Source organism: Theobroma cacao, chromosome 5, assembly GCF_053813885.1.
Source record: "Theobroma cacao isolate CCN51 chromosome 5, ASM5381388v1, whole genome shotgun sequence".
Taxonomy (NCBI): domain Eukaryota; kingdom Viridiplantae; phylum Streptophyta; class Magnoliopsida; order Malvales; family Malvaceae; genus Theobroma; species Theobroma cacao.
This window is the reverse complement of record NC_142643.1, coordinates 71,435-85,186: the sequence shown is the minus strand read 5'-3', so window position 1 is coordinate 85,186 and position 13,752 is coordinate 71,435. Positions and strand designations below refer to the sequence as shown.

At 36.1% G+C, this 13,752-nt stretch overlaps 3 protein-coding genes across 3 annotated transcripts; 2 read left to right on the top strand and 1 right to left on the bottom strand.

The window, feature by feature from the left end:
• Positions 1-769: 769 nt before the first annotated feature.
• LOC18597395 (poly(ADP-ribose) glycohydrolase 1-like) lies at positions 770-5,059 on the bottom strand. The gene is given in 12 exon segments (XM_088806895.1): positions 770-1,029; positions 1,452-1,514; positions 1,698-1,898; positions 2,166-2,189; positions 2,191-2,254; positions 2,779-2,922; positions 3,334-3,452; positions 3,622-3,726; positions 3,870-4,080; positions 4,253-4,356; positions 4,518-4,691; positions 4,772-5,059. Coding segments are annotated over 12 exon segments (1,620 nt in total). The 5' UTR covers positions 5,021-5,059; the 3' UTR covers positions 770-867.
• Positions 5,060-5,743: 684 nt separating this feature from the next.
• On the top strand, positions 5,744-9,632 carry COS1 (6,7-dimethyl-8-ribityllumazine synthase / DMRL synthase / lumazine synthase / riboflavin synthase). Its single transcript, XM_007026414.3, has 8 exons — positions 5,744-5,919; positions 5,995-6,098; positions 6,218-6,313; positions 6,782-6,877; positions 7,012-7,090; positions 7,774-7,820; positions 8,201-8,260; positions 9,335-9,632. Exons 1-8 carry the CDS (start codon positions 5,781-5,783, stop codon positions 9,371-9,373), a joined length of 660 nt encoding a protein of 219 aa, XP_007026476.1. The 5' UTR covers positions 5,744-5,780; the 3' UTR covers positions 9,374-9,632.
• A 1,045-nt stretch (positions 9,633-10,677) lies between these two features.
• On the top strand, positions 10,678-13,564 carry LOC18597393 (ADP-glucose pyrophosphorylase small subunit 2). Its single transcript, XM_007026413.3, has 9 exons — positions 10,678-10,857; positions 11,035-11,325; positions 11,503-11,778; positions 11,874-12,041; positions 12,137-12,240; positions 12,362-12,473; positions 12,694-12,792; positions 12,954-13,085; positions 13,244-13,564. The coding sequence occupies exons 1-9, from the start codon at positions 10,678-10,680 to the stop codon at positions 13,358-13,360; spliced, it is 1,479 nt and encodes a 492-aa protein (XP_007026475.3). The 3' UTR covers positions 13,361-13,564.
• Positions 13,565-13,752: the final 188 nt, after the last annotated feature.

Below are 13,752 nucleotides of genomic sequence, written 5' to 3'. Positions count from 1 at the left end.
TGATTATTTTTTTTATTTTATTTTTTAAATATTAATAATTTATAATTGATTTAAAATATTAATAATTGGTAATTTAATTTATAATTTAAATATTATTATGATTAAAATATTAATATTTTTAATTAATTTTTAAATTTAAAATATTTTATAAATTATAATTAATAACTTAACCTTTTTATTATAATAAGATTTATTTTTCTCTATTTGCATTTTTCATTTTTTGATTTAAATTTCACTTAATAATTTAAAAATTAATATTTTAAAATATTATTTTTTTGTTTTATAATTTAAATATATTATTATTAAAATATGAAAATATTAATAATTTTTTAATTTTAATTAAAAATATTAATTTTATAAGTTTAAATTTGTAATTTTAAAAACAAATAAAGATATTTTAATCAAAAACATTTAAATTTTATTCCCATGATTGTGAAATAACTAATACCATGAGAAAAGATATTAAATATTTCAAGCTTTTACTCAATTTTAAAGAATAGTCATTCCTTCTCCACATGCAAACCAAACAAAGGGATAAAATTTTGTAAGGAATAGAGGGAGAATGGCTTAACTATTCCCCCAACCAAACGCGTGACCTTAGTGTAGATAAATAGCTCCTCCCTACATCCTAAATGTAGTTCTGGATGATGCTGAGGAAGGACGGATTACAGGAACCATACATTAACTATAACAGCACCAACAAGTATATATATTAACTACAAAAGAGATTCAGAACTAAGGAGACACCACACAGCAGCTACAGCAGAGATATAGAACTAAATTTTCGCAAATATTAACAAGCAGATACTCTCATACAGAAAAATGGTGGACAAACTCGGATTCAATTATCCAAAACATTACAACGTATTAGTTGGCCGGTTCAGCCGCCTCACAGTGAGGCAGTGAAGGAAGAAGCCAAGCAAAAAAGCCGAGGTTTGTTTCCCCTCTCGATTTCTGGGACGAGTATTCTATCAACATATTCCAGAGGTCTCCAACATTCCATTTATGCAAGAGAATCCATTGACTCACCTGCCATGTGATGCCAAAATGACAGAGTATTAATGTACAGGAGAAAATATTGAACAAAAGAAGAATACGAATGAGGTGATAGAGCTAAAGGACAGAACACCAACAATACTGAAGGAATATAAGCAACCAGAAGGACATTACAAGATAATTTTAAGAAACAAAGATGATTGTTCAATTGACCAGACTAGAGCACCTTAAATTGAGGACTCCGATAAATTCAGAAAGAAAGCGCAGCATCCCGTACTTACTATAATATGGAAAGAATGACTTGTGACAGGTGCACCTCACATAGAAAGCATGAAGCAGAATACTAAAGAAGCAATATAACATATTTAAGATCCATGAGAATGAACCACAGCAATGCCTTATGAGGAACCTTATCTACCATGAAGTTTCTACACTAGCAAGAACAAGAGCAATACCTGAGCAAGACTTTGCAGTGCATCAAGACCAAAAGTGTAGTATGAAATGAAAGGTCTTAAAGCCTGGAACAGATGCATTCAGGTTAATGGAAAGATCAATTTCAAGCAACAATATGAAAAACACATGGAAGTGTAAAATTTCCTATTTTATATCTCAGGCAATACAATATTTAACTATTTAGAAGAGCCTTACACCTTTGAGGACCATGGCATCTAACATGCAAGCTCTAGGGACAGAACAACTACCTGAGAAGCAGCAAGCCACTGAATTATGGTCTTTAGTTCAGGATCTCCTCCAAATGCGCCACAGCCCCAATTTCCCGTTGCTATCCCAATACAATTTTTGGGGTCCATAAATTGACCACCTTTCTCATCAGACTTTCTGACCACCTCCATCCTTGATCCTCCTTCATTTGTTTCATTAGATGTAGAGGGAGCTTCATTTAACTATAAACAGAACAGTTATGATCAAAATGAAACTTGATAGTAAAGAGCAAACCAATTGGCCCATACGTATAAGCAAATCCAAATAATTATAGATCATAAGAAAACTGATATAATGGCTCTTCAATTTATAAATTGAGTTTTTTACTCCAGGGTTTGTCAATTAGGGAAACAAACACAAAAGATTAGAGCAAAGATGATAAAACAGTCGCACCAAAACTTCATTCCTGGATATGTCACCATCATGTTTATTATCTTGATGAAGCTGACCTGCACTGAGTCCATTATCTTGAAAGAGTCTCTTGTACTGGCTATACTTTGATTGATCCAAAAAGCCACAGAAAGCCTTATTAGTCTCCCTACCATACATACAAGTTGGAAGGGATATAGTTTACACCAAAAGAATAAAAAAGGAAGCAAGGTATACAAATAAAATCTATTCAATTTGCTTACAGAAACTGATATCAGCGGATTCACAAATAATGCATAGATCAATAAAGCCTCATCTAGCACATTGCATGGGTACATGCGAATCCATTATTGTGATGTGCGCATGACACATCATAAAATCCACATTCTTCCTTCATAACATTTATTTATTAAGATCTAATATGTTATTGCAACTCACAAAGATTCTTGAGAAGAATAGTGCAAAATTTTCCTAAAGCTCTTTCCTTCATGCATAGTTTCCATAAATGCTTGGAACCAGGTTGTTTTCTTTCTTACTTTTTGGCTGAAGCATAAATGCAGTGTTCTTAAAGCACCACCAGTCCCAGCAGGAGTAACTTATAATATTTCATCCAACTGGCTGCTATCTGATTTTACTATTTTTCTTTTTTTCTAAAATGACATGTATGCAGTGCAGAAACCAAAAACTACATACCGAAGAAGGTACTTAAGTTTGTATTGATTCATTCTTGGACTGCATAAAGCATCTATAGCAACAATTCTAGTTTTACGTCTTCCAAGGAAGTCAACACTCCTTTTGTCCACATAGTCACCAGTAAACCGAAATGAAGAGGCATATCTGTACCAGTTAAAAGTGATTTTATTATCAGAAGTCAACTGCAAAAGATGTGAAAGAAAGGCAGGTAGACATTATACTCTTGATTATGAAATTTCTTATTTAAGTATATCTAAGAATCTAAGATGGGGGGAAAAAGAAAAAGCAGGGAACAGAAGGCACTGCCAAAAGACTGTTTCCGTCAGCAAGAAACAGATAGATAACCTATGCAACATCAATTCCATGTGACTTTTACACCATGATATATTTATGTAAACATTATTATACTTCAGGTACTGACTTGATTTGTGTGATTCATCAATGACAATATGTGAGCTACTGGTGGTACATGCATACCTCACAGAAATGAATAGCTAACTAGTAGCACACCTGTTTATCAAGCTTTGGTTTTATAATCCAAAGAGTGAAACTTACCCCGTATAGTCTGAGAACCTCTCTGCTCCAACAATTTCTATAGCCTCATTGTCTGCCATGGAAGGCAAGAAAAGCATGCCAGCAATCAACTCAGGACTGATCATGAAGCGAATTTCTTCCTATGAAAATATTAGAAAAAGGTCCTACCAGTCAACAAGGTCTCTGGGAATAATAACTTGAAAAGGTGAGAAGATTCAAGAGAAGTCATTTAAAAAAAACAAGTAGTAGCAGAAATGTCATGAACAGTGCACAAGTAATTTCAATGAAGCAGAAAAAGAAAAATCTCACCTGCACGCAGCCCCTATGTAGAGCACCACCTCCAAGATATTTATTTGCAAAATCCACTTCAAGAGCCCCAGTAGGGTGATCTTCTATTAAGCCTGAGCTGTAAACCTACAGAGTCATTGAGAGATAACGTAAGGATTGGCTGTCTGCAACTGTAAGATGTAGGTAAAGACAAAGATAGGCCAAGTAGAAGCAAATATTGACTATTGAAATTCAAGTTCAGAAATAAATTTTATATGTTGAATTGTTACCTGAAAAGGGCAGAGGGGGAGAGTTGATTTGGTCCAAAAATCAGCATTTGGATAAGAAGCACTTGATTGTGAAGGAGGATATTCTAAAGAGAGAAGCTTGCGCTGAAATGAGACAAAGCCTGTAGGCATTTGTGAACATATCCTTTGGAAATAGTGCACGATGCACCTTACTTTGTTTTCCTGCTTCTCGCTGTAACTTTCATAGAGACTCCTGAGGATATAATTACAATATATATTAAGTCACAAGGTGCAGAGAGAGAAAATATGTCAGATTGAAGAAGAGGAAGTAAAGATGCACAAATAGAAAGTGAAAGGTATCGTAATAAGAAAAAGGAGTACTGATGATGAATAACAAGAGAAGATGCAAAAGAGAGTTGACATACGCAAACAATTGATCAAAGTTGATGGTTGGAAGATGCTTTACACCTCTATTTGAGACTGGAAACAAACAAAACAAAGAGCATGCAAGTAGAGCGCCGATCAACTCCTGAGAAAGAAAGAGAGAAAGAGGCGATGAGAGATTACATGAGATATATATGCAACAACCAGCATGATACTTTAGAATGAAGTTCATGAACAAAATTAAAGCAGGTCAGGAAAAGTATAATCTTATGATTGAGATTCGAGAAGCATAGTAAAAATACACACCTGGGACAGAAGCACCATGCCAGGTTGCTGCGGACCCAAGATGCGGAGACCGTATCCATACGCCTGCATATTTTGATAGTGAAAGTCTAGAAGGGATGGCAACCGCAGCAGCAGATTGGCCAGCGGTGGGATAACCTCCGCAAACCATTTTGTGGAGTCTGCCGCAGTCAAGAGCTGCACAAGAAATTCAAGCCAAAGTAAGGAAAATTGGAAGCCCAGAACAAGGAGAAGATACCACTACCACTACAGCATACCTCATCGAAGAAGAGGGAGTAACCTTGGGGGGAAAAGGGAGCGAGAGGGTCGCGGAGGGAGAGAGAAGCTCTCATGTCGGAAATGGCGATGGAGAGCACTTGGCCAGAGTTGACTTGGCTGTGATCAGGACCTTTGGACATGGCCTCGAGAGCCTCTACCACTTTGGATGGCCATAACAGACACCTGGAAGATCCAATTAGTATTGGAAGATAAGGCAGGATGGAGTCCAACTCTGCCCTGTCTTCCATTTTTTCTTTCTTTTCAAAAAATGGCACCAAACTAAAGAGGTTCAACCACTTATAGGTATTCTCTTTTCAATAATAATAAATAAATAATAATTTTTTCCAGCAATTAAGGCTAAAGTTTAGTGAATATACAGATTATGTTACCATTCAAAAATCATAAGAGAGAAAATTAAGACTTAAGCCATGAATATTTGAGGATTACTCATCAATATAATAAATAATTCAAACAAAAGCTTAAGAGGTTTTTGTATTGTTTGTCTTTATATTTATCAATTACAACAAATAAATCCACATTGAAATTATTTATCCAAAAATAGGAATTCATGGAAAAATTTTGAAAACTAAAACAATTTGGATTTAGATTAATTCTAATTATGAGTCATATTAGATCCTACAACAGTTAAATTATGTTATTATCAAATTTGAATTGTTTGGTTTATTAAATTACTTTGGATTGTTTCGAATTTTAATTCAATTTGAGTGATGTCAAATTCTGAATCAAATAAATTCAAATAAAATATGGAGACATTTTTATTTTAAATTATTTTAATTTGAATTAATTTAAATTTGAGGTAAACTAGTTTACTATATTATTATTACATTATAATCAAGTTTGGTTTGGAAAATATGTTGAGACATTTTTGTTTTTTACTATATTATTTTTACATTAAATTTGAGGTAAAACATGGAGACATTTTTTTTTTATGAGTATAAATACTACCAGTAGCTGCAAGCAGACACTGCAGAACACAGAAGAAAGAAAATGGCGTCACCTGGTTGTTGTTGGATGCAGGAGCGTCTCTTAAGTGGTGTATTCCCCATCCCCAGGGCCAGGGGTCTGCCCACTCCAAAGTCAACAGCCCTCTCCTTCTCCTCCTCCCTCCTCCAACTGCAACCGCAAGGTCATCTATTTTTTTCTTTTTTCATTATTTTTTACTTCTTCATTTCATGCTACTACTAATATTTGACAATATCAGGATTTGCGCCGGATAGGAAGCAGCGCTCCTCCTTTGTCCAAGCGCCGGCCGTCCGCCGTTTGGTGGGATCTCTTACCAAAACCCAAGGCCTTCGATTTGCCGTGGTCTGTTCTTTATTGCCATTTCCAATTGAAGTTGATTATTTTGCATAGTCAAAGATTGATTGATTGATTGATTGGTTCCGCCGCCTTTTGTTTTTGTTTTGTGTGTTTGCTTGTCAAAGGTCATCGCCCGTTTCAATGAAATTGTGACCAAGCAGCTCTTGGAGGGAGCCCTGGACACTTTCAGCAAGTATTCAGTTAATGAAGAAGACATCGATGTGTGTAACTCCTAGTCCTATAAATAAAAAACCCTTCTTTAACAGCAATCTTCCTCTTCTTTTATCTCTTGTCTCTACATGTCTGCTTCTCCATGTATTTCCATGTTTCTATCTACATTCCTGCGCTTTCTTTGCCCCTTTTCCCATTGTTTCTTGATGTTGCTATTGCTGCTGCGAACGTTAAAAATGATTGAAAATGCAGCTCAAAAGACTAGGATATATGATATTCCTTTTTCTTCTAGGATTCATTTCTTGCTCTGGATATTGTCTTATTCAGAACAAGCCCTTTTTGTACATGTGAATCTTTTGATAGTAATTAACATTTATCATCACAAAAAGGGAGTATAACAAGAACACAAGATGCTATAGATAATATTTCTTGAAAATTCACGACTTTCATATGGGAAACCTTACCATTGCCGTTGCCAACTTTTAGGATGGCTTGATCATTTTATCACTTTCTCACAGGTTGTCTGGGTTCCCGGCTGTTTTGAAATTGGTATTGTTGCGGAAATGTTGGGGAAGTCTCGAAAGTATCATGCAATTTTATGCATTGGTGCTGTGGTATGATCTCTTTCTTATTACTTGCAAATCTTCTCATGGAACTTTTTATCTGATCATGAGGGGTCCTTGAAATGCTATTGCTGACTACTTTTTGCTGTATTTTGTTAATCTGTTGTTCTCTTTATTGTCAGTAGATAAGAGGTGATACATCGCACTATGATGCTGTGGCTAATTCTGTAGCATCTGGGGTGCTTTCAGCTGGCTTAAACTCAGGTCAGTTGTCCTGTTTAATGTATTTTGTAGAATCCATGTCTTCTCAAATGCTATCATGGCTTCAAGAGTCAAATGCAGCTTGCGTCTCACCTATGAATTAAGACAACAATTAGATTTTCATTGATCAAAAGCATATATCTTGCTTTTGCTGTTTATTCATCCGTATGCAGTTAACCTTTTTGATGGCATGGTGAAGTTATAGAGAACTTTGTTTGATATGCTTACTAACTTTTTAGACTGCAAGTGTAACCATTGTCAAATCATCTTCGTATGTGCTACTTTCAAGGTGACTCCTACTTTGTAACCCTACATTTCTTATTTTTGTAGATTTTTCTCTTACCTGGCAACAAAATACTATTATGATAATCAGTTACTCACATATGCCATTCCTATTCTCTTAATTGTTCAAATGAGAAGGCACAAGAGAACACATTGCAGGATACTTTTCTTTTTAAAAGTTGAAAGTTACCTTCCTTTCAAACTGGGTGGACAAATTGAAATAAGATCTGCATCAATCTCATGCCTGGCAATTTGAAAAATATTTTGCCATAGAAAATAATTGTGGCATTTTTTTGAATTATCAAATGGAGTAACCCATACAATGCTCACTGGTCTCTTTCCTTCTATTTTTCAATTTTGAATTATTTCTTCTAATTTTAACCTGTAACTTATCAACTTTGTAGGTGTTCCTTGCATATTTGGTGTTTTGACATGTGACGACATGGAGCAGGTATGATACAAGAGTTGCGTATAAGACCATTTTGCATTAAGAAACTCTCTAGGTCTTCTTGTTAAACCAGATAGGTTGTTCACTATAGCTGCTTGGACAGCTTTAATGGGGACCCTCTTCAGCTTCCTTCACATTGAATCTTGGACTGTGAGAGGGAGGGGAAATTCTTATATCATGCTTGTATAAGTTGTGCATCCCACCTCCCAAGTGACAGTGAAGGGGGCTTTTGTTGTCCTTGACTTGAGAATAGTTTGACATAATATATTAGAATGTTAGAAGGAGTTGACTTCTATCATTATTGGACACAATTACCATTCAATCACAGGGCCTAGCAAGAGTGGGATTTTATATAATTGTTTCCTTTCACATGACAACTGCAGGCGTTGAATCGAGCTGGTGGTAAAGCTGGGAACAAAGGTGCTGAGTGTGCTTTGACAGCGGTGAGTTGATAGTAAAGTAATATTATTTATTAGATGCAGTTAAGAAGTTTTTAATGTTTATTCATCAATTTTGGTATTTGGTTTGCAATTTCTTAAGAATTCCAATTTAGTGATTAGGAGTTGACTGGATTTATGTAAATCGAGAAAGGGATTACCATCCCCTTGCTCTGCATCGCTAGTGAGTAAAGAGTGAGCCTGTTGGTCTATGTTGTGAACTTTTCCTGCGCAAGGGTAAGGTTGAACCATTCAACCAGTACTCTATTTGTTCACATTGTCTTAGTAATGCTCTTGATCACTTCCTCAACTTCTGGGTTATGCAGTGCTTATGCTGTCATAACACATCTGTATAACTATTTTGTACTCAAATTACTTCCATCATTTGTCTTTTGATAGGTTTTGTTGATAATAATAATAATAATAAGTAGAATGCATGTAATTTTCTTTTGATAAGTGTGGAAACTCCCTCTTAAGAAAGTTTTGCATACCTGGCTAGCCAGGCCTGTAATATTCATATGAATTAAGTCTAAAATATTGTGACTGGGTCTGAACTCTTAGTATACTGGCTGGCTTGAAGCTAAGAATTTATCTTACGATCTTTGCTTTTTTGCTTGTCAAAGAGGATATATCCGTGCTCTTATTTCTTCTTATGCCCCATCTTCTTTCTTTAGTAGTTTTCTTCATTTATTTGAGATGTTTTCTATTGCTGATAAAAGATTTAAGATTTGCATAAAAGTCTGAATAGAGGTGAATCCCTAGCCTTTATGCTGAAGCATGATAAAATATAGATATAACTTTACGGGCATGCAATGCTCGTCTGACACATGGAAAGACATGCAGACACCGATGGAAACATTTTTCTGATATCGTTTTCCCTCTCTTCTACTTCTATGTTAGTGAATGATTTATCTGATTAGATATTCATATTCTGTCAATTTTCAAAAAAAAAAAAAGAAAAAGATAATCATATTGTGTCTTACATATTGATAACACATGACAATAAGGAAAAAGTGCTTATACTTAAATCTTTCTTTTTCCTAAATTCTAGCAGTTCAATTTCTTTTGGATTTATTGCAGATTGAGATGGCGTCCTTGTTTGAGCACCAGCTTAAGTAGTGGCACTGTCATGCTATACATGATCGGGAGCTTGATGCAACTGGGTGTAACACTCCTGTTCCTGTTATGTTCTTTTCCTGGGAGTGAGTTTGTGTTGCTGTAGGATATCCCTTTGTGGGGAGTTTAGGGGAAAGCAAAAAGGTAGACGTAGATCCTGAAGCCATAATCTGCAATTTGCTTGTCTCTTGACTACACTGAAATTGTCATTGCACTGAACCGCGTTTGATGTAATAAATTACCAGTGCTTTCTTTTGTCGCCTGTTTGTTTTTGTTTTTTTTGTGGATATCTTCTGATAGTGTGGCCCAACGAGCATTCTACCCTCCCATGTCTTTGGACTTGGAATAAGCGGTATTAGTAGAAGCCCAAGTTGTTCCAAAACTTGGGTCTCAAGAGAAACAGCCAATGGTTTCATTTTTATTCCATTTGATTTTATCATTGCTTTAAATTAATAAACAAAATGTTGGCCCATGTAACAATTAGGAATCTGTCATAAAGTTGTCAAAATAAAGTTATAATAAACATGTAGCAAAGACTAGTTATCCTGTGAAAGAAAATATACTTGTACAAGGGAAAAGCCAAGATTGAAAAAACAGGTGGCAAGACCACTATGAGGTATGGAAAAGCCGGGACAATGCCTAGCTTGGCACCCACTTCATTCCAAATTGCTCCACAAAACATTCCACATTTCCCTTGAAGCTTACTTAATCCTTCCGCCCTTCAATTACTAAACTGCCCACTCGTCCAATCCCTCCCAACTATTTTTAATCTATTTTTGAAAAAGGGTCATGTCCTGAATCTATGTTTGCATTCTAATCATTCAATCTGTTACATAAATAGATAGACATAATTAGCAAGGGTTTCCATGGAATATGAATTTGACCAACAAATTCCAAGCACTGTTGTTCTCTTATTCATCATGTTGTGCATGAGACAACTTTGATTCCTCCAATTCTCGACAAACAAAGTTAACGAATCAACCAACCCAAAGAATAAAGAGAAAAGTTGCAAGAAGCTTACAACTTAAGCCCAAAATATTATAACGACTGGCCTCCTGTCTTTAGATGTATGCATGCTATGCTGCATTGTCAAGTAATACTTAAATAGTACGGTGTGTGATCAGCAAAAACTAGCCATGCAAGGCAGATCAATCTGCGATAGCCACGAAGAAGAAGAAAGCAAAATATTCTCTTAATGTTCCCTCTATTTATATCTGAAATGTAGCAAGGAGGAACTGCAGCAAAAGTGCATTAGTTTATAGTTTTTAACTGAAAACTGAAGTTGCATGTCACGTACTTCTGTTACGATGAAATTGCAGCTTTCTTCCTCCACCCCTGTAAATATCCAGACGAAGCTCCCTATTCTTGGATTGGGTCGTTATCATCAGCGATATTCACCAAAGCTTCCTTCTAATTTTCAGAGCACGTCCATATCCAACTCGCATCAAACTCCAAGTCCTATTTTGCTCCACCCTCCAGTAAACCAGGTCCTTCTTCCTTACATTTTAAGTTCGGATCTTAGCTCATTGAATGCAATGCCTTTAATATGGTTTCCATGCGTTGGCTATGGTTGCTAATCTTTCCATAATTCTTGTCATCTTTATTCCAAGGTGTATTGTTTGTCACTCACCATGTCATATGCCTTAAAACTCACTCAATGACAGAGTGTTGCAGCAATAGTATTTGGAGAAGGATCAGACTCAAGGCTTTACCCATTGACAAAGAGAAGATCAGAAGGGGCTATTCCCATAGCAGCTAATTACAGACTCATTGATGCAGTTGTGAGCAACTGCATTAACAGCAACATAAATAAGATATATGCTCTCACACAATTCAATTCTACATCTCTCAATTCCCACCTCTCAAGAGCCTATTCTGGAGCAGGTCTTGGGAAAGAAGGGTTTGTCGAAGTGATTGCAGCATATCAGAGCCCTGAAGATCAGGATTGGTTTCAGGTACTACAGAGCACTAAATGCATATTGTATATTGTAAAACTGTAATAAATCCAATTCTTGATTTTTCTGTGAAAGACACGCACCTGTATGTTCATTTTGTAAAGCTAGTATCAATTCTCAACATAGGCATGATTTTGTTGTTTGCACTTTGCATCTGTGTGTGTTTTTCAACACCAGGGAACTGCCGATGCTATACGAAGGTGTCTGTGGGTCCTAGAAGAGTATCCGGTGGCTGAATTTCTGGTCCTCCCTGGCCATCATCTCTACAAAATGGACTACCAAAAGCTGATAGAATTCCACCGGAATAGAAAATCCGATGTAACTATTGTTGCTTCAAATGATATTACCGTGAGAGATCAAGACTCAGGCTTTGGTCTACTAAAAATAAATACAGAAAATCAAGTCATACAGTATACTTTGAAGTCAGACAGAGAACACATAAACTATTCAGTAGTAAGTTGTCTTCATCGGCTTTGCTTTTCCCCCATTTTGATGTCATAACTTCTCAGAATTGTCTGAACGAAAACTTCTTGTGAAAATTCGTTCAGGCAGAAACTTTGACTAGATTCAATGATACCAGTTATAATAATGTTCCAAGTATGGGAATCTACCTCATCAACAGAGCTACAATGGTAAATCTTCTGAATAAACATTTCCGCAAGGCAAATGACTTTGAAAGTGAAGTGATACGGGGTGCAATATCTCTAGGAATGAAGGTCAGACTTTGCTAATTATAGATATATGCATTAATTTCCCCATATAGTTTCAAAATTAAATGAATAAGGACGTTGTCCTTTTGCTCGAGGGACAGGTTCAGGCATATTTGTTTGAGGGATATTGGGAGGACATGAGGAGCATTGAAGCTTTTTACCAAGCAAACATGGAATGTATAAAGAAATCAGATATGGGATACAAGTCAGTACTTTACTTTTCAGGAAAGCCTGGAAGTAGAATAATGCGAGTGCATCATTTTACTGAATGTTTCGCTCATAATGGGCTCCCACAAACTAACACAAACTTCACCCTTTGATAGCAGCTTCTATGATAGAGATTCTCCTGTCTACACTATGCCTCGATATTTGCCTCCTACCATTATAAGTGATGCCGTGATAACAGATAGTGTCATTGGAGATGGTTGCATTCTCAATGTAAGTACAAAAACTTTTAGACGGCTCTCCCAACTTCTCTGTCAAACTTGATCACACACGTTGTAACCAGCAAAACATACAGAAAGACATGCATCCTTGATGCATTTGGTGCATCAAGTAATAGAAGACAAGTGATGTAGAGATAAACTTTATTTTTCCTTTTCTGAATCCAGTTTTCATTTGTTTTCTGGAATTATCCTTTTGACTCTTGTAAGAATAGAGGTGCAAGATCAAAGGAACAGTGGTTGGAATGAGGACAAAAGTTGGAGATGGGGCAATCGTAGAAGATTCAGTGATCATGGGATCTGATATCTATCAGGTCTGATGAATCTCTAGTTTTTCGTCCGGTAAAACTTGAGAGATTTTTTAGACACTTAGGACTGAATCAAATTCTGGGCTTTTAAATGTATGTGTGTGCGTGTGTATGCATGTTGCTTAAAAGTTGAACCGCCTCATCTTGACTTTGCTGTTAACATATAGATTGAAGATGGCCATGAGAGCGGCCTTGCCGTTGAGGAGAAGGGAATAGGCATCCCGATAGGAATTGGTGAAAATACTCAAATTAGAAAAGCCATTGTAGATAAGAACGCGAGGATCGGAAAAAATGTTAAGGTATGTAAATAGTACTCCACGAGTGAATGAATAAGATAGTGTTCGTTTTTCAGGCTGTACACATTGACTACATGAGACTTGTGCACATTCAGATTCCACTTTCTTTGAACTCACAGCATAGTACTAACCAGTAATTTGTGGTGCTGATGTTTGAGCAGATCATCAACAGAGATAATGTGGAAGAAGGGGGCAGGGAGGCCGATGGTTACATAATCAGTGGAGGAATTATGGTCATTCTTCGGAGCGCAGAGATTCCGGACGACAGCATCTTATGAGATTTATCATGGTCACCCACCGTTGAAATATTTGTTGCAGGCGATTCTTTCATCTGTATACACAAAGTCATAAACAAAAGAAGGAAAGATTCATAAAGACACATAGATGGATGTAGGTGTAGCTGCTATTTTTTGAGGTGAAACTCTCAGCCTCTCGCCTCTCACAAAAGCATAACCTGCAATAATATCATTTTCAATCTTTTATGTTCATGTGAAGTGCCACTGCGCCGGTCATTGTTATTATAATTATAAATGAGAGCAAGGTTGATAGGACAAAAGGATAAATATATAGAGTACTTTTCATAAATGGACTTGAGGCATAAAACATTTTTAAGAATGATCATCGCTATAATTTTATCTGTTTTTAGTCAAAAGAAAAAAAAATTAAATAA